Genomic DNA, 26,820 nt, shown 5'->3' with positions numbered 1-26,820 from the left:
GATTGATTCTCAAGATAAGGAAGAAGGCTCACGAAACATCCTTTCGGATAGAGTGGTTGTCCGTGGGAAGAGGAGGAAGAGGAGGAGGAGGAGGGGCGGCGATGATGAGGAGACGGCAGTGGTTGTCCATGGGGAGGGTTCTTCACAGTTATTTATGGTGTGAAGTCCTGGCGGTGACTCTTCAGTGTCAGAGAAAAAGTTAAGCGCGCGATGGCCGACATTGGTGAGTGAGCGAGCGGGTGTTGGAAATTTATGTTACGTGCGTAAGAATGTAATGCAGTCGTTAATTCTTACCTTGCGGGATCTAACTCTTGCCACGCCCTGCGTGCCACATGCCCGACAATTCGGATCGAGCGAAAAAGATCACCGTTTCTGCGAGACTTTGAGAATTTGCGTTTATGAATAGTTATACATGTAAAGATAATGTTAAGCGGAGATGGGAAGTATTAAGCGGATATGACAATTATTAAACATATTAGTAAAATATTTAAGCGGATAATAGCAAATAGTTAAACATTATTTAAAATATACAGAATAGATAACCATAAGCGAGAAAGAACTTTCTGACGAAATGAACTCAAAGTCGTAATTCTTTGTTCTTCTCGATACGTAATACAACTTTACAACCATAAAAGAGAAGGCGACAATGGCAGCATGCTGCGCCTCGACGATAAAATGGGACTACGATCTCGTTTGAAGATGAAGTGCACTTGACCCGATCCGATGGAAATCAATTTCATTTTACATTAGAAAGCCGAGTTTATATATTTCGGGTATGATAATGAGGAGAATAACAAGATGTAATGTAACTCCTTGGCGTTGTCTATCGAAGCAAAGCGAAACGCGTGAAAGGTTGAGCAGTGATGTGATTTGGCGCTTTCGCTTTCCCTGCATTTTCGGGGCCAAAAATGGGATTTCCCAACATGGACCCATTTGAAGTGAGCGGTGGGGGGTAAAGGGAGTTAAACACTATACGGAAGAGGCATCAGTGGTGTGATATAAAAAGTAGGAGGGGGTTTTTGGGAAGTTTTGAAAATTACGAGGGGTGAACAGTAATTTTCCCAACAATTATTGATAGATTCTATGTAATATTATTTTTAAAAATAATTCGGATTCTTTTGTCTTGAATACATACAACTCTTTTTTTGAATAAATGTGAATAAACTACAGTTTTATTGAAATAAATGCATACACCTCTTTATTTATTGGGTAGTTCTTGACAATAGAGATGTATACACGTTAATAATAAGTAATAAAATATGGGGCGTTGGTATATAATTATTTATTAAGTAAATCCTTATTTCCTTTTCTTAATATTTATAACTTCCCTCATCTTCTCTCACAGAAATATGTTAAAATATCTCCATCCACTACAGTGAGAAGTTCTATTCCAATAAATTTTATTTAAAGTTTTATAAGTAAATAAATTTTTTTCACAAGAATATTTTGTGCAAATAACCCTTTAGCTACACCACCCGAGAAAGATCGTTTCTTTGACTTCTTGGTATTCAATAACAATATTTGAGAGATTGGACTGGAAATTAAGGATGAGGAGAAAATCTTTTGTGCTTGCTAGATTATTAAAGGTTTATTTAGTTTTTAAAAATCATTAAACTACTGTAACTGATGCATCACTGTATTTGTGTTAAAAATATAGTCACACTGATACCACTAAATCTTGAGATTTTTTTAGTATAAAATTATTAAGCTTATGTATAACTCATATAGGGCCCACTAATATAAAATATAAAATCTAGCAGAAAAATAAAGTGGAGCCCAATATATATATATTAAAAAAAAAGACCTCTATACATAAGTGGTGTACAAGTCTATATGAGTAGAATCTCGGAGACACAAGTAGTGTATTAGTCCATGTGTGTAAGACCTATGAGACAAAAAATAGTGTACAAGTCCTGATAAAAATAGATCTCTGGTGTGCAAGTTTAAGTAAGTTCAAACTGGGAAAAAAATCACATAGTTAAACTTGAGAGAGGGTGTTCAAAATATAGTCCCACATCGGTTGTATGATAGAAGTGTAATGAGTTTATATATAGGTATAGGGGTTGAGTCACTAAATCAAGAGATTTTTTTTGTGTTAGACCCCTAAGCTTATGTATAACCTATATAGGGCTCACTAGTACAAAATATAAAATCGAATAATTTGTTTATCTTTTAATAACTACTTATGAGGTGGCGTTTGTCGTCTATTAAAGGTGATTTGCAAACACGAATCAAAATACTAAACAATGACCATCCAGCTAATGTGTTTGGGTGGAAGGCCAGGGTTTTAAACATTGTTTTCTTATACTACTCCTATAACAACGAATTATCTTTTGTGCTTGTATCTCTCTATTTTTACCATTTTCAAATTAGCGGACGTGGTGTTCTTTGATTTCTGAACCAAAAAATAAAACAAAGACCACCTTACAAAGTGGAGTGCACAATTATTTAATTTGAACTTGATCACCCAATTAAGATCCTGATTGGATTGCTGTAGAAATACTTTCAGAATAAGTTAAATGTTTTTCTATATTTTATGTTTGGATAGATTAATGCAGAATTACTTTTATATGTGTAAAGTTGTTTGGATGTGGATTTGTAAAAGTGTTTTTAGAGATGACAAATTACTAAAATGGGTATTTATTGATTTTTCATTCAGCTACTATTATATATTGATATTAATAATAATAATAACTTACTGTATTATAATTATAATTGTAATATTAATTATATAATAATAATTATTACCGTCGTCATTGACCCGAATATGGAAATCAGGGATTGTAAAGAATAATTGAGAGAAATTGATTGTTTATGAGGGTTACTTTAGTAATTCTTTGGGACAGCTTCTAAAAAAACTGAATTTCAGTTTTTTCACAGCTTCTTCGGTCAAAAAAAAACTCAAAAAAATATAATTTTAAAGATTTAGAAGTGATTAATTTATAAAAAAACACTTATAGTTACACGACCTTTTTGAATGTAAGGACAAGATTTTGACCAGTGTAACTTTTGTGTCTGCCTCAGTGTTTGTGTGTCAGAAGTTATGAAAAAGCATCTGTGAAAGCAAAGATGACTTTGTTTTGGTGCGGAGAAGATCCCTAAGGGTCTGCTTGGATGAAGGTTTTGAGAGGTTTTGTAAAGTAAGGTAAAGTAAAGTAATGGGAGGTAAAGAAAGTTTTTAAACCCTTCACTTGCTTGAGGCAGGTAAGGTAAATAGAGGTTTTGAAACGCTTATTGTGTTTGGTTTTGAAGTGAGTGGAGGTAAGGTTTTTATAGTAATATTACCTAATTACCCCTATCTTGAAAGACAAAAGTTGATTCTAATTCACGGTAATGTTTGTTTTGATACCACATTAAAAAATATATGTATACACATACACATCAAATACACATATACATACATGTACATATACATATACATATATATAAATACAAAATTATATATGTATACATATACACACAGGCATACATATATACATATATATATAGAAAAATATACATATACACATACACATATGCATAATGCACACATACATATACTTGTACATATGTATATTTATATAAATATACATAGGTATTTTTACACACATATACATCCATACAGGTATGCATAGGTATTTTTACACATATACATGCATATATGTATGCATATGCATACATATATGCATGTATATGTGTAAAAATACCTATGTATATTTATACACACACATATACATCCTTTATAATTTAAAATTAATTGTTATATTAATTAATTAATTAATTAATATTTCTTTTATTAATTAATATGTTGGAATTTTTGTAAATGAACAAGGGCATTTTGGTCAACAAAAAAATTATTTCTATTCAAAACCTCTCAAACCCTCCAATTTGGAGGGTTGGAAAATGGGGGTTAGATGGAGGTTTTAAAACCTCCATCTAACCCTCTAAACCCTTACCTCCATCCTTACTCCCTCCCCCAAGCAAGGTTAATCCCAAACTTTACTTTACACTACCTTCCAAAACCTCCATCCAAGCACACCCTAAAATGGGGGAACATGATAAAAGAAGAAAATAGATAGAGTTTTGGGGTTTTTTTTTGTCATGGCACGAAGTTGTCATAAAAAAGTATAATATTTATTTTCATGTAGAAATTTTCGTTTACTATTTTTTTATACAATATAAAATTTTAAAATTTTATAAATTTCTATTATTAATTTGAGTGTGTTTTTATATGGTTTCTTCTCTTTGTAATCTGCAATGGTAATGTGATTCATCTAGTTTTTATTTAAAAATATTTTCTTAATATGATTTTTTTATAAAAGTTGATGAACCACATAATGAAATAAACTGTAACATTTAGTGAATCAATCAAAGTAAAACAAAATTAATATAAAAGGTACCGAAAATATCATTGTATTTGTTTGGTGCATTTTCGAACATATAAAAACAAATATATATATATATATATATATATATATTTGTTAAATGTCTAATTATAGCTAGTTTCCCCGCTCTAAATAATAAAAGAAAAAAATAAAATAAAAAACCTTGCTTTAAGAACAAGCCCAGCCTAGTCCTCAAAAGGGCTTGGGCCAAATTATCTTTCACATATTTCATTCTTCTCGTTTATTTTCTTGTGTTTGCCCGTGATTTCAGTAAGTTATTGAACAAACATATTAAGAAAACATTGTACAACAAATATTTATACTTAATTATTTTAACAACCACTGGTTAGCCCAATAATTGCCATAAAATCAATGCATGAACAAGGCACAAGGTCAAATTTTTATACTAGAATATTGTAGTGATAATGTCTGGCACTGTGGCGCTATTTATTTATGTAGAAAGAACTTTTTATTATTTTGACAAATAAATATCCAGGAAGATTATTCAGATAATATATTACTTAAATTTTAATCATAATTTTATTATAGTATTTTTTTTCCATTATTTCTTTTCTTCATCTTTGGTTGAGAAAATTCATAATGAAAATTCATAATAATTTAACATTAAATGTTAAATTATTAGACTTTACCCAAAGAAATATGAATTTTATGCTGAATTCTTTTAACTCGATCCAAGCCCAAATTTATCCAATTATTTTTTGAAATAAAAATAAAATAAAATAAAATATCAACTAATCAGTGACATGAAGTTCTCCCTTCAAATTTATTTAAGTTAATTAAGTTATAAAAATATTTTAAAATAATAATTAAACGGCAGATGAAACTTTTGAAAATAATTATGGCTTCCAATGAACCTTATCAATCTTCTTTCTTTTTAATTATTTTGGTCTTTTCTTAATATTTATTTCATTCGTACGTAATGGCAACAGACATTCATACATTGGAAATCCATGCATTAATTTTTATTCAATGAATGAACCATCCACCTGATGTTTACAAAATAGACATGCATATTATTGCTTCAACATATACTTTGTGTAATTTTAAAAATACACATAGGCACGTGATTATCACCACACAAGTGACAAGTGTAATACATCTAACATATGATACATTGCATCTAAAAAAAAAAAAAACATATGATACACGTGTCAGCTTTGGTTTGTTTGAACTTTGAAGTACACAACATTGTAACTACATTGTCTTCTTCTGTTGATGACGTAGCAAACTCTTACCCTTGCACTAAGAAGGGACCCACATCTAGGTAAGTATGGTGAGGAAGGTCAATGAGTCGAGGTGACCAAAGTTATTGCTTTTGTAGGTACAAAAGTGACCGCACCACCGCCCACTCCTCTAAGAATTGTATTTTGCTTCTTCTTGCTTTTAATAAAATTTGTTGCTATTCTATTCACCTTCTCATCTTTTCATTCTCACTTAAGAGTTAGAGGATTCTAATTCAACTATTGATTTGTCCATATATATATATATATATATTAAAAAAAGCATTATTTATTAGACAAAGTTTAATTTTGCGGCATGTTATTTCTCTGCAAGCTGTTTATTTATTTATTTTAAATAATTTTTTATGTAAACAATAAATTTTATTTGGATGATAGTATAAAAGAAAACCTTAAATAGATGTACTTATCGTATGCTGTTAAAAAAAAATAAAAGAGTAAAAGCAAAGAGACAAACACAAAGCGGAATAGAGAGAACTTCAAATAGTAATAAAGAACAATGGTTAAAAATTATATTGAGTTAGAAAAAAAAAATAGGTTAGTTAATTTAAAAAAAACTTACATGGGTGGAAATTGTGTGAGACAGCTATCATCTAAGAGTCACTATATAGTGATTGAATGATCATAATGTGAAAATTGTGCATCCCACTCACTAGTGTTCATAACATTATTTATTATTTAATGGAATTTGAATGCAGAAGAGAAGCAAAAAAAATTAAGAAAAGAAAGAAAAATGATGAGAATCAATTAAAACTATTTAAATTATCATTTTAATTTTAAATTTAAAAATATTTTAAAAACCATGTATTTTTAAAGGATTTTAGAAATTCAATGTTTTTGTGGATATTTAAAAATTTATTAGGGACTAGTAGTGTTGGAAAATTAATTTTAAATGGAATTTGAAAAGTTGATAAGAATAGATATTTTGAAAATTGGAAAAACTTTGGCTCTAAGAATTACAATGGTTTTGGAATTTGAAGAGTTTTTCAATTTTTTAGAATTTTAAAAATTTTAAATTTTTGGAATTATATATTTAAGTTAGAATTTGAAGAGTTTTTCAACTTTATAGAATTCAAAAAGGTTTCAAACTTTATAAATTCTAGAATTAAATTTGGAACTCCAAAAGTTAGTCTCCAACCTATATAAAGGGTTTTAATCTTAAACTTTAGATATGAAACATAACAATATACAAGATAGAAGATACAAAAAATACAATACAATAAAAATACAATTCTAGAAGAGAAAAACACACACTTTACTTTCTTCTTTTCACTCACTCTCTCGTAGAAAGCCTAAATTTTGTGTGATAGAGTTTATATAATTCAGTTTGCTGGTATTGTAAAGTGGTGTTGTCTTGCAACTGAAGATCGCTGTATCCTAGAAAATATATGCCAATTCAAACACAAGCATCGGAGGGTGGCGAATTTGCTTTATTAAAAATTGTGTGATACACAGGCCTCAATTTTATCGAGGATCGTCTTCAGGATTAGGTTTTTTCACTTTTAATATAGAGTTTTGTTTTATTTGTTATTTTTTATTTATCAATATCCCACATAGCAATGATTGTTCGTCTCCAATAATGTTAGAGCAGACCTTATTAGAAATTGTGTTTGTGCCAATTCAATAATGTTAGAGCAGACACAAGCATCGGAGGGTGGCGAATTTGCTTTATTAAAAATTGTGCGATACACAGGCCTTGATTTTATTACTTATCGTATTCAGGATTAGGTTTTTTTCACTTTTAATATAGAGTTTTGTTTTATTTGTTATTTTTTATTTATCAATATGCCACATAGCAATGATTGTTCGTCTCCAATAATGTTAGAGCCAATGTTGTCAGACCCGGACCGGCCCGGCCGGTTCAACCGGAAAAACCGGGAACCGGCCATGTGGCCGGCCCGGGTATACCCCATTGACCCAGGTATTAAAAAACCCGGAGTTAACCCGGTGACCCGGGCGGTTCAACCGGGAACCGGTTGACCCGGCTGGGTCAATCGGGTCACAATGTTTAATTTTTTTTACAATATTTAATAATTTATTATTATTTTCTCATTAAAAACCACAAAATCGGTTATATTTATTAATATTAATTTATAATTTATAATCAATAAATAGAATTACAATATATATATATATATATCATAAAGATACCAACAAAAATTAATATTTAAAAATAAAATATATTAATGTATTATGTAAATACTTTCTAAAAATTTAATTTATTAATAAAATAAAACAATAAATGAGTGTAATTTTATTATAAAAATATAACATTAAAGTATTTTAATTAAATAAAAATATAAGAAAATTTTAAACAAAATAAAAACTCAATTAAAATATAAGAATTAGTGAATTAAATTTCTTATTTATTTTAACATAAACAAATAAATAAATAAATAAATAAATAACACCGAGAGAAGTTCGATAATTATATATTAATATATTAAATTTATAAATATTTAAAAAATGTAAAAATAAATGACAAAATTAGAAAATTCTACTGTATATAAGGTCATTTATCAATTTAAATATCAAATTTGAGTAGGTTTTTATAATATAATTATGGGTTTAATATTATATTTGCTCATTATTAATTATTATAATATTTTTTTATATTTAATTATTGACCCCGGTTCAACCCCGGTTCGACCCGGTTGAACCCATTGACCCCTGACCCCTGGGCTTAGCCGGGTCATTGCCCGGGCCGGGTCTGACAACCTTGGTTAGAGCAGACCTTATAAATATACATATACATATACTATATATATATATATATATATATATATATATATATATATATATATATATATATATATATATATATATATATATATATATATATATAAAGTAGTTCCATATAAGTTGTTAATTTAATCATAGAAGTTTTAAATTAAAAATGTCAAAAATATCATATCTTATTTTATTTTTTTTATCTTTAACTCATTGTTCCATCATATTAGAATTTATTCTCAAAACCACCAAAAACATGCATCACATTAATAATTGATGATAAACCCAGTGTATTTTTTTTAATTCCCAAACTAAATAGAGTATGTTGATATGGTTAATAAATTTTCAAAGTGATGTTCTTAAAAATCATATTCAGACACACTTGTTTGGGTAAATTTACAAGAAATAAAAAACTGATAAATACAATGCTTTGGTTTTAAATAAAAACAGAAATTTTATTAAAATAAAATAAATTACAATGAATGGTTTGAATTTTTTATGTAAAACTAATTTAGGTTATAAACTCATTTAAATGTAACAAAAAATCAGATATTCAAAACAATTTTTGAGGAGAGGATGAGAGGTATTTTTTACGTAAAACTCTCACAAAAGATTAAAAAAATACATTGTAAAGCGGATAATTACCAATAAATTAACGTGCAATTTCTAATATATTTAGAAATCATAAATCAAATTTTCAAGTAACAAAAAAAATATAATATACTTTTAAGGGAGTTATATAGACGCGCTTCAGTCTTGAATATTAGATGCGGTTTGGTATTTTGAACAAACAAAGCTCCATCTCACATGGCCACACCAACCGCGGGAAAAGGCTCAGCACGTGTTTGAGACTCATAAACGTGACTCACGTGATCGCACGTGATCTCCACCAACCCAGATTACATCAAAATTGAACAACAACAACAATAATAATATATAATGGTGAATTCCATTAATTTAAAATTTTAAATAATGGTTAGGCGACCTACTAGTTCACCCATCCAATCTTAGACTTTGCTGATTTGATCACCCACTTGGGCAATTAAAATATTGAAATTTCGTTAGACTTCTCACTCTTCATTTATATATGGTTTTATTATTTTATAAATTTTAGTTTGGATTTTAAATAGTGTTAGAAACTACGCTCTCTGGTATTTTTTTTTTACTTGTTAATTTTAATTAATTAAGTATTAAATAAATTAAAATTAATTACTAAAAAATATATGACATAGTGATATCAGGTCCTCTCCATTTGGAAGAGATGTAAGTTTGATTCCCCAACCGTGCTCTCCATTTCAAAAAAGTGAGGATGCGTGGTAATTCTCATGCTTGTGTACGTCGATAAAAATTTGTACTTGTCACCCTGCCTAAACAAAGATAAAATTAAAATTAATTAAAAATCTAAAATTTATAAAAATTTAAATTAAGTTTCTAAAATTACTTTTATTTAGAATATTATTTTATAAAATGTATAGTTGATATGATTTTTTGGAAGATGTAGAAATACATTAAATATAAAAATTAATTTTAAAAAAAATAATATTTAATATTTCATAAATTTACTAAATTAAAAATAAAAAAAACTACATGAAAACTCTAAAATAAAACGAGTAAATGAATAGTTTTACATTAACTTTTATTAAATTTATATTGTTTGATAATCAAGATATGGGACAGCCAGCGTCATTTAAGATATTTTAATGTTGTTTCTAAAATTTTTAAACATATTCTTATTTAAGTAATTATGTGTTCTCATTTGTTTTTTTTTTATTGATTATCATTTATCACTGTCCAGACTCCAAACATATATAGACTTATTTAATATCTGCTAGAGCTCTCTTTAAACAAACACATTCATAAATATCTAAATATTAGCATATCCAAATTTTATTAAAGTTCAAAACTTATGATAATATATATTCAGATTTTATGGAAAACCGTAGATGGGATTTGAGCAAATTTGATTCTCAATTATTATTATTATTATTTATTTATTTATTTTGGGACATATGAGAAGAAAATTGTTATAATTTTTTTGTAGAAGAAATATTTGTATCTAAAATAAAAAAAAAGAAATATTTGATTAATCAAGAAATGAAAGTCAGAAAATATAAAGCACAACTAACCCTCTTCAATTTTCCATCAATTTCCTTTAATCCAAATTAAAAAAAAAAAATACTAACTTCACAGTTCATACCAAATGAGAATTGGCCACGTCAGCCAAGTAACATGGTATGAGTGTGCTTATTAGTGCTGATTTCACCTACCATAAAATAGTGAAACGGATCTAAATCCGAATCCGCAAAAGATCCGACCCGCTACCTCACCAACTCCACAACCTCCCATTAGCCATTCTCACCAACCCATTTCACTCTCTATAAATACCCCCCCTTCTTCTCACCCTTCTTCTTCAGGCGCCACCCCCTGCGACTGCGAGCGCCCCCCCCGAGAGAGAGAGAGAGAGAAAGAGAAAGAACCCTAGAAATGGCGCTTGCTTCGAGTTCCTCCCTCTCATCCAAGGCCCTGCTCCCCTCACAACCTCTCTCTGGCAGTGGTGCCTCCGATCTTCGCCTACCAACTGTCTCCATCCCCAGTTCCAAACCATCTCGCCGCTCGATCGCCGTACACGCTGCGGAGCCCGCCAAGAATCCGGTGGTGGTAGAGAAACCCTCTGCTCCGGAGGTGATGACAAGGCCCGGGAAGTGGGCAGTTGATAGCTGGAAATCGAAGAAAGCGCTGCAGTTGCCGGAATACCCTAATAAGAAGGACTTGGAGGCTGTACTCGGGACCCTCGAGAGCTTTCCGCCGATCGTGTTCGCCGGGGAGGCGAGGCATCTTGAGGAGCGCCTCGCGGAGGCTGCCATGGGCCGCGCATTCCTCCTCCAGGGCGGTGACTGTGCCGAGAGTTTCAAGGAGTTCAACGGCAACAACATCCGTGATACATTCCGGATTCTCCTCCAGATGAGCGTTGTCCTCATGTTCGGAGGCCAGATGCCCGTCGTTAAGGTCGTCCTAAACCTTAGATCTGTAATCTTGGCCTTGTATTTGGCTGAATTTGAGAATCTGACTGTTGACTATGGTGATTGTGGTTGCGTAGGTGGGGAGAATGGCAGGCCAGTTTGCGAAGCCGAGGTCGGACCCGTTTGAGGAGAAAAACGGCGTGAAGCTGCCGAGCTATCGTGGAGATAATGTGAATGGAGATGCGTTCGATGAGAAATCGAGGGTTCCAGACCCGCAAAGGATGATCAGGGCCTACTGCCAGGCGGCGGCAACATTGAACCTCTTGCGGGCGTTCGCGACTGGTGGGTACGCCGCCATGCAGAGGGTGACGCAGTGGAACCTCGATTTCACTGACCATAGCGAGCAGGGCGATAGGTATGTAAATCTCCTTCCTGTTTCTTTGATTTTGGGGTTAAAGTTCATTGTTTTTGGTTGAATTGATACTCTTTTACTGCTAATTGTAGCCTTTTTTTTTTCTCCCTCTTTTGTCTTTTCAAAAGGCTAGATATGTGATTTACGAAAATAAATGTTCCTGTCTTCTTGAAAATATCAGCACTTTTCTTGCCATCCTTTTAATTGATTATTCTAGTTTCTATGATGCTGAAATTAGGGACTTTTTATGTAAGTAGTTTCTGAATAATTCAGAAGTTGATTCTGATGGATAAAAAATGTGTGATGTTGAGTTTTTTAATTGCGAGTTAAACAAAAGTTATTGTTAGTTGTCTTAACTTAAGATGGTGTTGCTTTGAAATTATTTCTTTTGTAAATAGTCACTTGTATGCGGAAAACTTGAACAAAGATTCACAGACAAATTAATCAGAGTTTATCCAAACTTTCAAGATTTTTTTTTTTCTTAATTTTATTCTCAAACTTTGATAAGTATCAATTTTATGCTGACCTAATTATTCCTTTGAAATGGTATGACTGTGGTTTATCCATTTTAAAAAATTTATTCCTTTGAATTGTGCTACTTCCACACCGCAGAAACACTAAGTTCAATCCTTTACCATTTTTTATCTCTTAATTGCAACTCCAGTTGGTGTATCTAGAAGACTATAATGATTGTATTAACATTTTTTGGGATATAAATGTGTTTGCATGTGTATCTAGGAAATTTTATATTGTAAAAGTAATTAATTTAGCAAGTTTGTGTTACGAACATGCAAGCCAAAGTTTGCATCATTTTGGATTCCTTAGCTTTCTCATTATTTTGGACTCTTGTGAGGACTTCCATTAAGCATTTGGAGTTTCTCTACTAAATAGTTAGCATGTGTAACTCTGTGGAATCTATGTTATGTTTGTATATGTGAATTATCTGACTTTAGGACATTCTGAAAACATGTGAAACATTTGCGCTGCAACTTAGTACAATTTCTGTGGCTGCCCATCAAAGGTTCAATAGATAGTATCTAATCTTCTCATGGTACAATTTCCATGTGGCTGCCAAGCAAAGGCTCAGTAGATAGTGTCTAATCTTCTCACGGTTTCCAACGTACTTCTTAAAAAAACATGGTTTCTCGTGTCACATGATCTACTCACCTGATGCGGTAAAATTGCTTATGTTTGTGCATTATACAATCTTATATTAGCAACCGTCTTTTCAATAAACTTTTTCATTCATGTTTACTTTTTTTTTATCCCTCGGAGTAATTGCTTGATGCGATTTTTTAGATACAGCTCTTATTTTCCTAGATGGAAATTCAATAAGACTAGAAATCCTAAGGCAGCTTTGTTTGGTGGGAAATGAGCAGGTACAAGGAGTTGGCCCATCGGGTTGATGAGGCCCTGGGGTTCATGTCTGCTGCGGGACTTACTGTGGACCATCCTATCATGACAACTACTGATTTCTGGACATCCCATGAGTGTCTCTTGCTGCCATACGAGCAGTCACTCACCCGTGAGGACTCCACCACTGGTCTCTTCTATGATTGCTCTGCCCACATGCTCTGGGTTGGTGAGCGCACTCGCCAACTTGACGGTGCCCATGTGGAGTTCCTCCGGGGTGTTGCTAATCCCCTTGGAATCAAGGTATATAATTGATATTTGACATCATTGTGATTGTGAGTGAATCATTTTTTGCAGTTCCTTGTCTAATGAGCGATCGAATGGGTGCAGGTGAGCGACAAGATGGACCCAAAGGAGCTGGTGAAGCTGATTGAGATCCTGAACCCTACAAATAAGCCAGGAAGGATAACTATAATCACAAGAATGGGAGCAGAAAACATGAGGGTGAAGTTGCCCCACCTAATCAGGGCTGTCAGAAATGCAGGGCAGATCGTCACCTGGGTCAGCGACCCTATGCATGGCAACACCATCAAGGCCCCATGTGGTCTCAAAACTCGTCCATTTGATTCCATTCTGGTTCGAAATTCATACTTTCTTCCTGCTTAAAGAGCTTTGCTGTCCTTGCCCTTTTATCTTACTGTTGTGTTTTTTTGGTTGCAGGCTGAGGTGAGAGCCTTCTTTGATGTTCACGAGCAAGAGGGAAGTCATGCTGGGGGTGTTCATCTGGAAATGACAGGCCAGAATGTGACTGAATGCATCGGTGGGTCTCGCACTGTCACTTTTGATGATCTGAGCTCTCGCTACCATACACATTGCGACCCGAGACTTAATGCCTCGCAATCCCTTGAGCTTGCCTTCATCCTCGCTGAACGGCTCCGGAAGAAGAGAATCCGATCACCCCCAGCCAACGGTGTTGGTTATCTGCCTCCATTGGAATTCTAAGCCACTATCTGTCTATGCATCCTTATTAAAATTCTATGAGCTTGTTCTTTTGGTTTATATGAAAATTTCTCTCCTGGGCTCGTGAAGTTTGTATGTAATCATGGAGTGTGTTGTAAGCCAATACAACTTGTTTAGCTGGGAAGAAGAATAAGGAAGTTCAGCCATTGGGCATTCAACTTCATTTTTTTTTTTTAAATTTTTTGTTGACAGGTTAAAGCTCTCAAACGAATATCAATTTTTAAGAAAATTAAGTTGAATAGTGATAAGTTAAAAAGACAAATTTGCTGTTACAATTCTCTTGTGAGATGGGGATTTTGTATACTTTGTTGTCACACACAAGAAGCTTATGTGATTTTGTCCTCATCTTGAGAATGAGCGAGCGACAAGTGCTGGTTTGGGGGGATTTGGAGCCGTGGGATGTTAAACCCAAGTGCTCACTGTTATGGACCTCCCAGCGTGAGATGCACAACAAGTGAAAACAGTTTTTTTTTTTTAATCAGAAGATCTTAACAATTGCAACAAAATATATTGAACGCTCAGCTGAATGAGTTCAAATGATTCAGCTAATACTCCATAAAATTCTTTGCAAGCTTTACATCCATACTCATGGGAATCAAAAGAAAGACAAAAGTTCATGCTAATTAATAAAAGATATGTCTCACTCTCACTTTCAAGGAATTACCGATCACTCTGAAGGACGAGAATAAGATCAAGTGTCTTCGGGTTAATCATCACCAGAGTCCACCCCGTAAACTCCTAGCAAGAGGTAGCCCAATATCCAAAGTATTTTCCCTTTCCCCCAAGCATCTCATTTCTTTTTATAATCCTATACTTGTGTATCAGCTCTTATAATATATCCCGATGAGTTATACACTCACCCAGTATAAAAATAGTAATAATATTACACACAAATTAAAAGTTAAATTTTTTTTATATCTATTTAGAAAGAAAATAAGGAAAAGCCTAGACCAGCTTTTCCTATACTTTATATATATATATATATATATATATATAATTTATATCTATAAAGCTTTTAAATTATTGAGTGAAATTTAATTCCAGTATGCAAAAATTGATGTATCTTTATCAAACTATCAAATTTGAACTAAACCATCCAAATTGGTGTTTCTTTCTTTCTTTTTTTTTTTTATAATGCCAAATTATAATTTCCACCTTTAATTTTTTTTAATTAGTAACATGATTTTTTGTTTTTTAAATTATAAACAAGTCACTGCCAAGATTTGAACCCACAACATATGAATAAAGAAGGGATAAGATACCAATTATCTTACTTTAGACAGGTATTTTCAACCATGAGATATTAGATATTATTATTATTATTTTTTTGAAAAAGTGATATTAGAGATTATATTCTTCAATTTTTTATTTTTTTTTGTAAAAAATATATTAAAGCGGAGGACGAAGATGAAAAAAAGATAATTTTGATATTTTTCAATGGCCAAAAGTAAAAATAAAAAGAGAAAAGCTTCTCGATTCATTCACACGCAGCCGCGGGATGGCCGCGTGAACGCGTCCCCTCGCGCTCTTATCCCCACCGTCTTCTCCTCGCCGTCTACCCCTGAGTTCCCGTGAACCGAGCCCCAAGTTCCAAGCTTTGCATCACCACTGCCGTCAATCCATGGAGCCTCAGTGGAGGGATCGGAGGCCGGAGGCACTGGGAGACCTTTGTGTCCTCCCTGACGAGATCCTCTGCTCCATCACCGACCTCCTTTCGCCCTCTGACCTCGGTCGCCTCTCTTGCGTTAGCAGGTCCTCTCAATTCATCTTTTTTCCCTTTAACGTGAATGTAATTTGGTTTCGATTGGAATTCTTGTCTGAATTTTGTATTTTTGCCTTGTGAATGCGATTTACATCTGAGAATATATTAAGTTTTGTGAATTCTGGGTTGAAATAATTTGCATTTTGGGGGAAAATATTATTATAGAACCTTTATGTTTATGTTTGTGAAGTGAAATTTATGATTTTTTCTTCTTCTGAATCTTCTCCAGTGTTATGTATGCACTTTGCAATGAAGAACCATTGTGGATGAATCTCAGCCTCAAAGCTGGAGGTGTTATCAAATACAAGGGTTCTTGGAAGAAGACAGTATTATACCAGTATGTGTGGACATTCAATTATGTTCTTCGTTTGAGATGAGAAAGGCCTTTCCTCTATGTGTGACATTCCTTTTTTAAAAAACATAAAAACAATTCATTCCTTTTTTCCAGGAAAAATCTCTGCACTGAGTTTGAAGATTTTTGCAGTAAACCTTTGCAGTTTGATGGTGAGAGATGAACTTTTTTTTTTGCGATTTTGGTGTGATAAATTTTTATTTAGTTTGTTGTTATTTACGTGAATAAGTTGTGACTTTGATGTTTCTGTAGGATTCTACTCATTGTTCCTGCACAGAAGATGGTATAGGCGCTTCACCACACTGGATGCATTCGAATTGGATAGTGGAGTTATAGAAAGAAAGAAGGATCTTACACTGGAGGAGTTTCACACTAACTATGATATGAAGAAACCGGTAAATCTCATTCTCTATTCTTTTGACGCTTTAGGACTTGAAGTCAGTTCTGTTTTTCATTTAATCATGATTATTGTACTAGAATTTATCTTAGCATGCTCTGTTAAGTGTTTTTATTTGTTAATTTCTTTTCATTTTTGGGTTCAGTGAATGCCATGTTGTATTCTATGTCATTTGTGCAGGTGTTGCTTACTGAGTTAGCCAATACATGGCCAGCAAGAAATAAATGGACAATTGACCAACTGTTGAGCAATTATGGAGATGTTGCGTTCAGGATATCTCAAAGGAGTTCTAAAAAAATTAAAATGACATTTGAGGACTATGTGTCATATATGAAAGTTCAGCATGATGAAGATCCACTCTATATTTTTGATGACAAGGTACATATTTTAACCATGTACTGTATTGAACTATTGAAGGGCATGGCACACAATTAACATTTGTGACTGGTTTATCTGACAGTTTGGAGAAGCTGCGCCTACTCTACTTGAAGAGTATAGTGTGCCTCATTTGTTTCGGGAAGACCTTTTTGATGTGTTGGATTATGATCAACGGCCTTCTTTTAGGTGGCTAATTATTGGACCAGAGCGGTCAGGTGCCTCTTGGCATGTAGATCCAGGCCTCACCAGCGCCTGGAATACCCTTCTGTGTGGAAGAAAAAGGTTAGCTGGTTTCAGGGGGTGGGTCATTTTATCTATAGGGAGACTTGGATACTTCTGCTTGACTTTGTGCCTGCATTCTCAAAAGGGCATACTTTCCAGTACACTGCTTTAGTCTTGTGAGCCGGTCCTGGTTATGTACTCAAGTTATTCTTTGAAACAATCTTATAGTCTCCATGATTTGTGTCATGCATGCAATTTTGACTTATACGCAAATAGTTTTGGCAAAATTGTGGCTTGAAGCCTTATTATCCTTTGCATTAATGCATTTTTTTTTTTACTTTTATTGCATTTTCATATCTTGCAGTTATACTTTTGTACCGGTGAGACACTTAGACTGATATTTGTCACCACTTGCTTTAGTTGTTTTTCTTGTTTTATGCATAACTTAAAGAAAACTTAATATTTCTGCAGGTGGGCATTGTACCCTCCTGGTAGAGTACCTGCAGGTGTCATTGTTCATGTAAATGATGAAGATGGTGATGTGAACATTGAGACGCCAACATCTTTGCAGGCAAGTTCACCTACTGATCTTTCTGAACATTGACAGAAATGCTTCATATATCTTATTTTATTAATTTTGATTTGGACTTTTGCAGTGGTGGCTTGATGTTTATCCTCTTCTTGCTGACCATGATAAGCCCATAGAGTGTACCCAACTTCCAGGAGAGACTATTTTTGTTCCAAGTGGTTGGTGGCATTGTGTGCTTAATTTAGAAACAACTGTTGCTGTCACACAAAACTTTGTGAATACATCAAATTTTGAATTTGTGTGTCTGGATATGGCTCCTGGCCATACTCAAAAAGGAGTCTGTCGTGCTGGATTGCTGGCTGTCCAAGATAAAGGTTTTGGAGATGTTGACAAAGATGCATTATTTGAATCAAATCAGTTGAATTACCCTGACCTCACTCGGATAGAAAAGAGGCTTAAATGTTCAACAGTTGATAGAGAGGCATCAAGACCTGACAACTCAAATGGGATGAAAGCATTCTCTGATGTCAGCAACATAATGCGGAATCAGAAATTTTCTTATGACATAGAATTCTTATCTATGTTTTTGGATGAAGATAGAAATCAGTATTGTTCCCCTTGGAGTCCAAGCAACTGCATAGGTCAGAGAGAAATGAGACAGTGGCTACATAAGCTTTGGGTTCTAAGACCTGAGATGAGACAATTAATATGGAAGGTAATTGCAAGGGAAAGTTCGTTGATTCTTGATGCATGCATTGCTGGCCCAGGATAAATCTTGAATTGTTCTCCTGCAATTCTTCATTACTGAATGCGATTTTTTTTTCTCTCTTGATTCACTCAAATGTTTACTTTTTCCTTGTAGGGTGCTTGCCTAGCTCTAAATGCGGACAAATGGTTAACTTGCGTCTCCCAAATTTGTTCTTCACACAAGTTGCCATTTCCTTCAGTTGATGAGAAACTTCCTGTGGGCACAGGCAGCAATCCTGTAAGTGGCTTCATGGTAACAGTCTTGCTAAATTTTCTCTTGGGATGTGGGTTTTGTAGTTGTTCTTATGAATGAAAATTGCTCTTATATATATATATATATATGTTATTTGTATATTTATTTCTAGTACCTAACTTGGGTGTTTTTCTTTAAGCAGTGTCTTTTTCCTGTTGCAGGTGTTTCTCATTTCTGACTTTGTGATAAAAATTTATGTAGAGGGGGGTTTGGGAAATTCCATGCATGGCCTAGGAACAGAGGTATTGCATCTATTGTCAGTTTCAACTTTGCTTTTTTGTCCATTTTTGGTCTTATGCATATCCTAAGCAGTTTTTCTTGTCTGATAGCTTGAGTTCTATGATCTTCTCCAAAAAACAGAGTCACCTCTGATAGCCCATGTTCCTGATGTTATAGCAAGTGGAATTATTGTCTATGAGAATGGTAGTTACAGAGTGTTTCCATGGAGTGGCAAAGAAATTCCTGATGTAATTGCTAACTGCAACCTTGTTGAAGGAGATGGCACAGAAGATGGCTTTTTCTTTGGTGTATGGAACAAGAAGCGGTTTGAACTTAAAAATCAAGGAGATATACCTTCCTTCCCAAGTATATGGCCATTCTTGATCACTAGAAGATGCACGGGGAATATCTTTGCTAATTTGTAAGTTTTCATGATATTGTGCTCTCATGGACGATTTTCCCTCCTCATCCTGTGTAATGTACTTTTTTTGAAACTTTGATTGTGTTCTTTTGCAGAAGAGACATTTTGACTAGGGATGATGTTTTGCAATTGGCCTCATTTTTAGGGGAGAAGTTACAAACGCTTCACAACTTGCCTCTACCATATTACTCCCAGCATGACCACTGTTTGGAGGACAAAAGTGTGACTTTGAGAAAAAATGACCTCAAGAAGACTTGTTTAGAAGTAAATGGTAATCATTCTGCTATTCCACCTGAATGGGAACTTGTTCTTGCTAGCCTTGAAAAGAAAAAGGAGGGCATTTCAAAACGTCTAATGCAATGGTAAGCTATATTTTCTATTTCAAATGGGGAATAATTCAACCTCTTTTTATTGAACCTCATTGCATTGTTATTTCAGTAATAGTGGAAGTTCATGTGAAAGACCATTATAGAGTTCATGATGGATTAGACTGGAATAAATTTTTATTTAAAATTTAACTTTTGCTGAATTTGTTGAAGTTTTAGCCTGTATTCTATGAAGAGATACTACTCCCAAGAGCAAATTTAATATCTAGCTTGACATTGTCTCATTAACTTTAAGTGGAACTATTCCATTTCCAAATTATGTGGAATAATGCATTCTTAGAATGGCAATATTAAACTATTTCAGATTTGCAGGTTAAGAACTTTGTGATGATCCAGTAAATATGTCATTGTTTGTCAGAGATGAACTGCTAGTCTTTGATACTCAACATATATCTTTTTTCAAATTGAATAGGGCTTTCTGATCCGTTGATGGGTTCTCCAATAATCTCAGAGATGACCTGCTAGTCTTTGATACTTAACATATATCTTTTTCAAACTGAATAGGGCTTTCTGATCCATTGATGGGTTCTCCAATAATCTTGAATTTAACAAGTATTGAAATAATGTGATTTATTTATCTCTTATAACCAATTTGTTATAGATCCTTACCTTTCTATTGTTCATTTGGTGTATCCTTCACTGCTATTCAAAGGCTGTATAGTCTAACCACACACAAATGATTACTTATCCACTGCAAATGCTGCTTTCAAATGCGTAGATAATCCTACTATAGGATGATTGCCATTGAAGTAATATGGAAGTTTCAAAGTGAAAATTTGTTAATCTATATTTCTGGTTTGTCAATAGTCGGTTGATAGAAATTAGATGAGATTGATAGTTCAATTTTTTTTCAATATTTGCTGATTTCAAGATTAATATTTTATTTCTTTTTGAAGTTGAAAAATTTCTCTCTATGATGCATATAATGTCCTCTTACCTCCATGTTTCAGGGGAGGCCCTATCCCAATCTCATTAATGGAAAAAGTAGAAGAGTACATCCCACATGATCTTGCCCCATTGCTGGGCATATTCAAGGTCATTTTCTGAATCCTCTATTTGTTTTCAATGTAGGTTGACCATTATTGTTGTCTGATTAAATTTCAAAATCTTCATTGATATTCCAGGACAATGAGGGATCATACAAGCTTAGCAGATACCCTACTTGGATACATTCTGACATCATGGATGATAATGTATATATGGAACCGTCATCTTCCGCTCACAGTTTTGACAAGACTACGTCCCATGCAAGTTTAACACCCAGTAATGTGTTGGAGTTTTGTAATGGGAACGAAGAGCCAAAGAGATGGCATCCTACATATATTCTTGATTATAGTGACTTGTCTATAGGTGAGTCATTGATTTGCTTAATTATAGGTATTTCCTTTTGTTTTTCTTATTTTATTTTATTAATGGGGTTGTTATATGCCAATTTCCTAATGCTAATTCTTCCAATCCGACCTACATTTTTTTTTCCTGTCCTGGTGTGGGAATTTATTGTGGTTGGATGTTAAACTGCTCACTCTGGGACAAAGAATGCTCAAGTCTTTTTCCAAACTTACGCCTAAGTTAGCAAGAACAGGATTTGTAGAATTAGTGAAATAACAAAAACTTAGGGCAGTCAGGCACGTGAAATTGAAAGTCACAATCTTTTGCGATGAATAGTCTAGTCAATTTAGCAACACTTACACAACCAAGTTAGACCTTTTCTCTAAATTGCTTCTGAGTTGCATTTAGTTGCTTCGGATGTTTTTTATTCGTGTTGTAACTCTGCTAAACTTGTTTAGGTGATCCTCTATATGACTTGATTCCGATCTATGTGGACATTTTTAGAGGAGATAGATTCTTGCTTAAACAATTTCTCAAAAGCTACAAACTTTCATTCACGATAACAGCCGCAGACGGTTTACTTTCTGGTAATGCTGCTGAGGATTGGAAAAAGTTTGCAAGGATGTCGTATCGTGCCATGTAAGTTACCTTATACCTTCACTATAAATGTTCTTGACTGCACATAGTATCACCAATCTTTCTTCCTCTAAGAAACAATGAATGACCGAAAATGAAACATGCCGGCTAATCAATCCTTTTAACTTTTGTAGGTGCTTTTGTATATTACATGATGAGAATGTGCTAGGGTCAATATTCAGTTTATGGGAAGAATTGAAGGCGGCCAAATCTTGGGAAGAAGTAGAAGAAGCTGTGTGGGGAGAGTTGAATAATTACTAGTCTTGTTTCTCAAACTACTAAGATTTCCACATGGTTAACTTGCTCGGCATTTTTACTGGGTTATTTTTTTTAACTGCTCTTGCTTTTGATTATGTCAGAGACTTGGAGATCTCACTTAACAATTCTTTGTCTGACCCCAATTATTGAAGACGTGATTCATAGTGCAGGAAAATGGTCCAGTGATACAGATTCTAGCAATAAATTTCGTTTAAGTTGTGATACAGGATTTCAAGAAAACATTTCTTATTATTTTGTAAATGTAACGTGAATTTTGTCTTAGCTGCCCTTCATCGTTCTTTAGAAACAATTTCTTTGTTTAATAACAAATTAGCATTATTATTATGGAATGTACTGCTATGTTGACTATTTTCTTTGGTTGGTATGTATGTATGTATGTATGTATGTATGTATGTATTTTTATTTCTCCATTTCTCTACCTATTCTTAACATATATAATTTATGTAAAATTAAGAGAAGAAAACGGTCAAGCATTTTAACAGTTAATAGACGAGTAATCTTCATAAGCCATTTGGGTAACTCCCTTCACTGATGTAGCATTAAAGAAAAAAGAAATTATTTTTCCATTTTAAATTATTTCCAAATCTATTTAAGTAATAAATAAATAAAAATATAAAAATATAAAAAGTTATACCATAAATCAAATGAACTCGTAATTTTTTTATCCTAACTATTTTTCACTTCTTCAATTCAAAAAAGTTCAGATTTGTGTAATATCATATTACACGTGTCATCTAAATGGTGCAAGTGCATGTATTTGTCCTGTTAAGAGCCAAAGAGGTGATTAGGTAGTGGGGAAGGAGTAAGCTAGTAACGGCCTAGTTGAAGGCTGGTTCTGCCAAATTGCTATCGTGCGGTCAGCATCTCGTGCAGGTACATCGTCAGAGCAACGTGGGGCCACCACGTGGCCTTCCCCCAACTTTTTTTCTTTTGTTGACACTATGAACAGAAAGTCCCTTTGTACTTACATTCACTGAACATGAGTTTGCATAATGTCACCATTATAATTATATATAATATATATACATGAGAAAATGAATTATAAGACCACGAAAGTTTCAAAACATTTCCGACTAATATTTGAATATTTAAATTTATCAAACAGATTTTTATTTTTCAGTTCATGTAACTCATTCGGTTAATTTTTTTTATCTTATAACATGTGCTTTCCACTTAAAATGTATAGTTTTCGTTTAACATTGCGTGTTTTTTTTGTAACCACATAAATTTTCACTTAATATATAATACTTTTTTTTAATATTTGACCTTTTTTGTTTAATATCTAACCTCCGTTTAATATTGTATATTTACGCTTAAAAAGTTGAGATGTATTTATGTTGAAGTTAATTGCATTTATGACAGAAAAACAGAAAAATACGGTGTCATCAGGGAAAGATTTTTTAGGAATACCCAAATTTGGTAGGACAACAAAGGACTTTTTAGGAATACTCAAATTTGGTAGGACAACAAGTGAATAAGTAAAAAATAGAGGGATTTTAAGGGCATTTTCAATATATATATTTTTAAGAGGTGGATAAGTTACAGATGTGGAGATAATACCTCAATCTCACAAACAACATGAGTTGAGCTTTAAACTAGTGTTTTTTGTGGTAAAAACATAAACATGTTACATATGAAATTTGGTGCTAATAAATGAAGATGTTATCAGTTATTATATATTTAAAATATATATATATATATATATATATATATATATATATATATATATATCATTATGGATGGAAAAATGAACTTGTGTGTTTTTTTGCTGGAACAACATAGAAAATAGATGACATAATATATGGGAAAAAGTTTTTTATTTAATTAATTTGAATGATGATCAAATTCATTGGTTGATATAATTGAGGATTAATTATATAGGTACTATTAATTGATAATATGATTAATCGAATTGAGTGAGTATTGTTCAGAAAGTTATCTTTATTCCAAAATATCATATTTCAGTGGATAGAAGTATAATATGAGCACGCGTAAACGTGGGGAGAATTCTTACAAATAAGTCATGTTTATTTAGTACTAAATGTAAACATTTCTTTTTCTATAAATTAATATTAATATAAGATAGGTGGTGTTCACAAGAAATGATCCAACAACACTAATAATTGCATGACTCTGAATTATTTTTGGTTCCACTCAAAATGAAACTATGAAATGACATTAGACATGAAATAAATAAAAATCTTAATATAAAGTTTAAAGAAAAATATTTCAATATAGAAAAAAATTTGGTAAGTAATATTTTCAGTGATGGTGAGTGATGACATTGAAGTCAAAAAGATGCCTACATAAGAGATTCCTACTTCAATGGGCCTTGAAAAGTTAGTTCAAAGCATAAATTAGTTCAAAAGGAAAGTCAAAGTGGTAACTTCCACGTATCGTTTTTTGTTACTACAGTGAAAGGGCACAACTTAAACAAGGCACTCATATCTATAATTCCAAATTAATTTTACATTAATTTTAATTTTTATTTTATTATCAACTTCATGAACAATTAAAAAAAAATTACAAACAAATATCAAATGCTTAAAGAAATATTAATCAACGGCCTTTGGGTCAATTAGTATCGGGTCCTTTGCGTAGAACATTCGTTTCATAGAGGACCCAAGATCGAACCTCATGTCCTACGCAAGGTGAGGGTGCGTGGGTCGGCATTGAGCCTTGCTCCCCACACGTGCACATCCTTGGGTTCTGGTGCTTGTCACCTTTTTAAAAAAAATAAAAAATAAAAAAATAATATCATAAGTCAAGTCAAAGTAAATTTATTTACATGCGAACATTGTGAAAATATTCCGTTTGAATATCTTATATACTTCCCACACAATTAGAATATATTTAGGGAATTGTTATTCTAATGACAATTATCTAAAATTAGTATTTTGAAGGCACTAAGTCAATAAAAGAAAAGGTAGTCAAGAGTGGTAAACAATATTCGCATGCTTTGAGCTTCTTGATAGCAATTTTTTAAAAAAAAAAAATATTGATAGCAATTGTTCCATAAAAAGAATTTTATTTTATTATTTTATAATTTTTTATAACATGAATAATCCACCACGCATAACTTAAATTTTTAATCATGCTTTATAAATGAGATAGACCCTCGGTTTTTCATATAGAAATTAATCACACTACCAATCTATTGCATTGGTGGTTACTCCAATAACTTTGTAGTGTATATATATATAATAACTTATTGATTACTATAGTTAAACAAATATTTAAAAAAAACAAAAATATCAAAATCAATGCTTATTATCTATTATATGAACTTAGCAACACAATTTTATCAGTGAAATTCAATCTTTTGTGAATATTTATTAGATTATTGGTAAATAATTTTTCTAAATAAAAATTAGAAAAAACAGAGAAAACAGTTTTAATTTATAGAGTTGCAAACAAATTATACATTATTACTTATTAGATAAGAATAGAAATAAATTCAGGGAGCCAAGATACTAGAAGACTGGCCCACCAGACAAGTGGGCCCATGATAGTAACTAAAGTAGGCCAGCCCACTCGGCATGTTCTCCGGCCCGGGCTCTCCTCGCCAATGTCTCCATCCTTAAAGGCTTAACACGTGTCAACTTGTAAAAGCAATAGCATACTTTATTCATCAACCCCCTCAATCCTCCTCCAAATTGCAATGTGTGAGCTCTTGTAAATTTGTTTTATCTAACTTTCGCCCTTTGCCTTGTTATAATTTCAGTAGCAACATTATTATATGTCATTTCAATGATCATATATTTACTATATTGATGCATCCTTTTCTTGTATTAATAATTTTGATTTTATTTGTTTATTTAACTTTTGGATCTATCCTTTTGTATATAAGATGGAGAAAAGAGTAATTTATCTAGAATTTAAACGAAATTTTCTAAACTCAAAATGGAGTAAAATTTAATTCAAACAAAATTATACTAATATTAGTTATATAGTAACACTTTATATAAAGGTATATTCTTTTTTTTTTCTTTTCAATTTGGCTATCAATATTAAATAAACATCTATAAAATAATAATTTAATCCAATAAAAAAACACTATATTGATCACCTAAAAAAAATGTTATTTTATATCAAATAAATGGATTAGCAAATTCATATTTGGTATTTAACTCGTTTAAGATTTATAAAGATGAGACAAGCCACTGGTAACCCAATGGTATAGTTACAAGACAATGATGAGCAAGACATGAGGTCAAAACCCTGCATGAAATCTTTATAGTAGTCCTATTTATCAATATTTTCTGATGTAAGTACTTTTTATTGTATTATTAAAATAAGTGTTGTGAGTTCTTTGTGGGAGTTATTTTGTGGGAGTTATTGTATTCATCTCCTCCAAAGTTATATAGCAAATGAAATTATTAATTCTGTTTAGATCCTAAAAAATTATCTAGATAAATATATAACAAAATTTCTATCTATATATATATATATATATGATGTTTAACCATATTAATAATTTTTTTTGGTGGAAGATAAACTATTGCAAATTTCCACTTCCTACTAAGCATGGTCAGTATAATTCATCCACAAAAGTAATCTTGCTCCTTAAATGGCAGTTTAATGACCAATTTCCCAAACATTGAAGCAACCGTTGAAACGTTAGCAAGATATGGTTTTTTGAAGCTTGCCAACCCATTGCATTTATGAAGGTATATACATATCCGCACATATCCACAAAGTAAAAACAGGTAATAAGCCACCTCATTGGTTGTTTTTCCACTAGAGAACAAAAAGCCAGGAAATAGTAACACTTGCTTGCTATATATAGAGACAGAGACACAGAAACAGAGA

General features: G+C 32.6%; 2 protein-coding genes across 2 annotated transcripts; both read left to right on the top strand.

Annotated features, from left to right (window-relative positions):
• The first annotated feature begins 10,757 nt into the window (after positions 1-10,757).
• LOC120261330 (phospho-2-dehydro-3-deoxyheptonate aldolase 1, chloroplastic-like) lies at positions 10,758-14,276 on the top strand. Its single transcript, XM_039269185.1, has 5 exons — positions 10,758-11,359; positions 11,451-11,728; positions 13,105-13,381; positions 13,469-13,714; positions 13,799-14,276. The coding sequence occupies exons 1-5, from the start codon at positions 10,838-10,840 to the stop codon at positions 14,078-14,080; spliced, it is 1,605 nt and encodes a 534-aa protein (XP_039125119.1). The 5' UTR covers positions 10,758-10,837; the 3' UTR covers positions 14,081-14,276.
• Positions 14,277-15,563: 1,287 nt separating this feature from the next.
• Positions 15,564-22,332, top strand: LOC120260935 (F-box protein At1g78280). The gene is made up of 16 exons (XM_039268527.1): positions 15,564-15,850; positions 16,090-16,197; positions 16,309-16,364; positions 16,465-16,607; positions 16,790-16,987; positions 17,070-17,269; positions 17,681-17,780; positions 17,866-18,453; positions 18,601-18,723; positions 18,900-18,980; positions 19,068-19,378; positions 19,474-19,740; positions 20,715-20,799; positions 20,889-21,114; positions 21,552-21,732; positions 21,864-22,332. Exons 1-16 carry the CDS (start codon positions 15,720-15,722, stop codon positions 21,988-21,990), a joined length of 2,925 nt encoding a protein of 974 aa, XP_039124461.1. The 5' UTR covers positions 15,564-15,719; the 3' UTR covers positions 21,991-22,332.
• The last annotated feature ends 4,488 nt before the right edge of the window (positions 22,333-26,820 follow it).

The sequence above is a fragment of the Dioscorea cayenensis genome, chromosome 5, assembly GCF_009730915.1.
Source record: "Dioscorea cayenensis subsp. rotundata cultivar TDr96_F1 chromosome 5, TDr96_F1_v2_PseudoChromosome.rev07_lg8_w22 25.fasta, whole genome shotgun sequence".
NCBI classification, from domain to species: Eukaryota; Viridiplantae; Streptophyta; class Magnoliopsida; order Dioscoreales; family Dioscoreaceae; genus Dioscorea; species Dioscorea cayenensis.
The sequence above is the reverse complement of the archived record's forward strand: the minus strand, read 5'-3'. Positions and strand labels throughout refer to the sequence as shown.

Excerpts from the sequence above, each read along its gene's own strand:
- LOC120260935 (XM_039268527.1), top strand. The coding sequence starts at position 15,720 with ATGGAGCCTCAGTGGAGGGATCGGAGGCCGGAGGCACTGGGAGACCTT. Across the intron at positions 16,365-16,464 it reads TAAACCTTTGCAGTTTGATG|GATTCTACTCATTGTTCCTG; the intron begins GTGAGAGATGAA and ends ATGTTTCTGTAG. Across the intron at positions 17,781-17,865 it reads AGACGCCAACATCTTTGCAG|TGGTGGCTTGATGTTTATCC; the intron begins GCAAGTTCACCT and ends GGACTTTTGCAG.
- LOC120261330 (XM_039269185.1), top strand. The coding sequence starts at position 10,838 with ATGGCGCTTGCTTCGAGTTCCTCCCTCTCATCCAAGGCCCTGCTCCCC. Across the intron at positions 11,360-11,450 it reads GCCAGATGCCCGTCGTTAAG|GTGGGGAGAATGGCAGGCCA; the intron begins GTCGTCCTAAAC and ends GTGGTTGCGTAG. Across the intron at positions 13,715-13,798 it reads GTCCATTTGATTCCATTCTG|GCTGAGGTGAGAGCCTTCTT; the intron begins GTTCGAAATTCA and ends TTTTGGTTGCAG.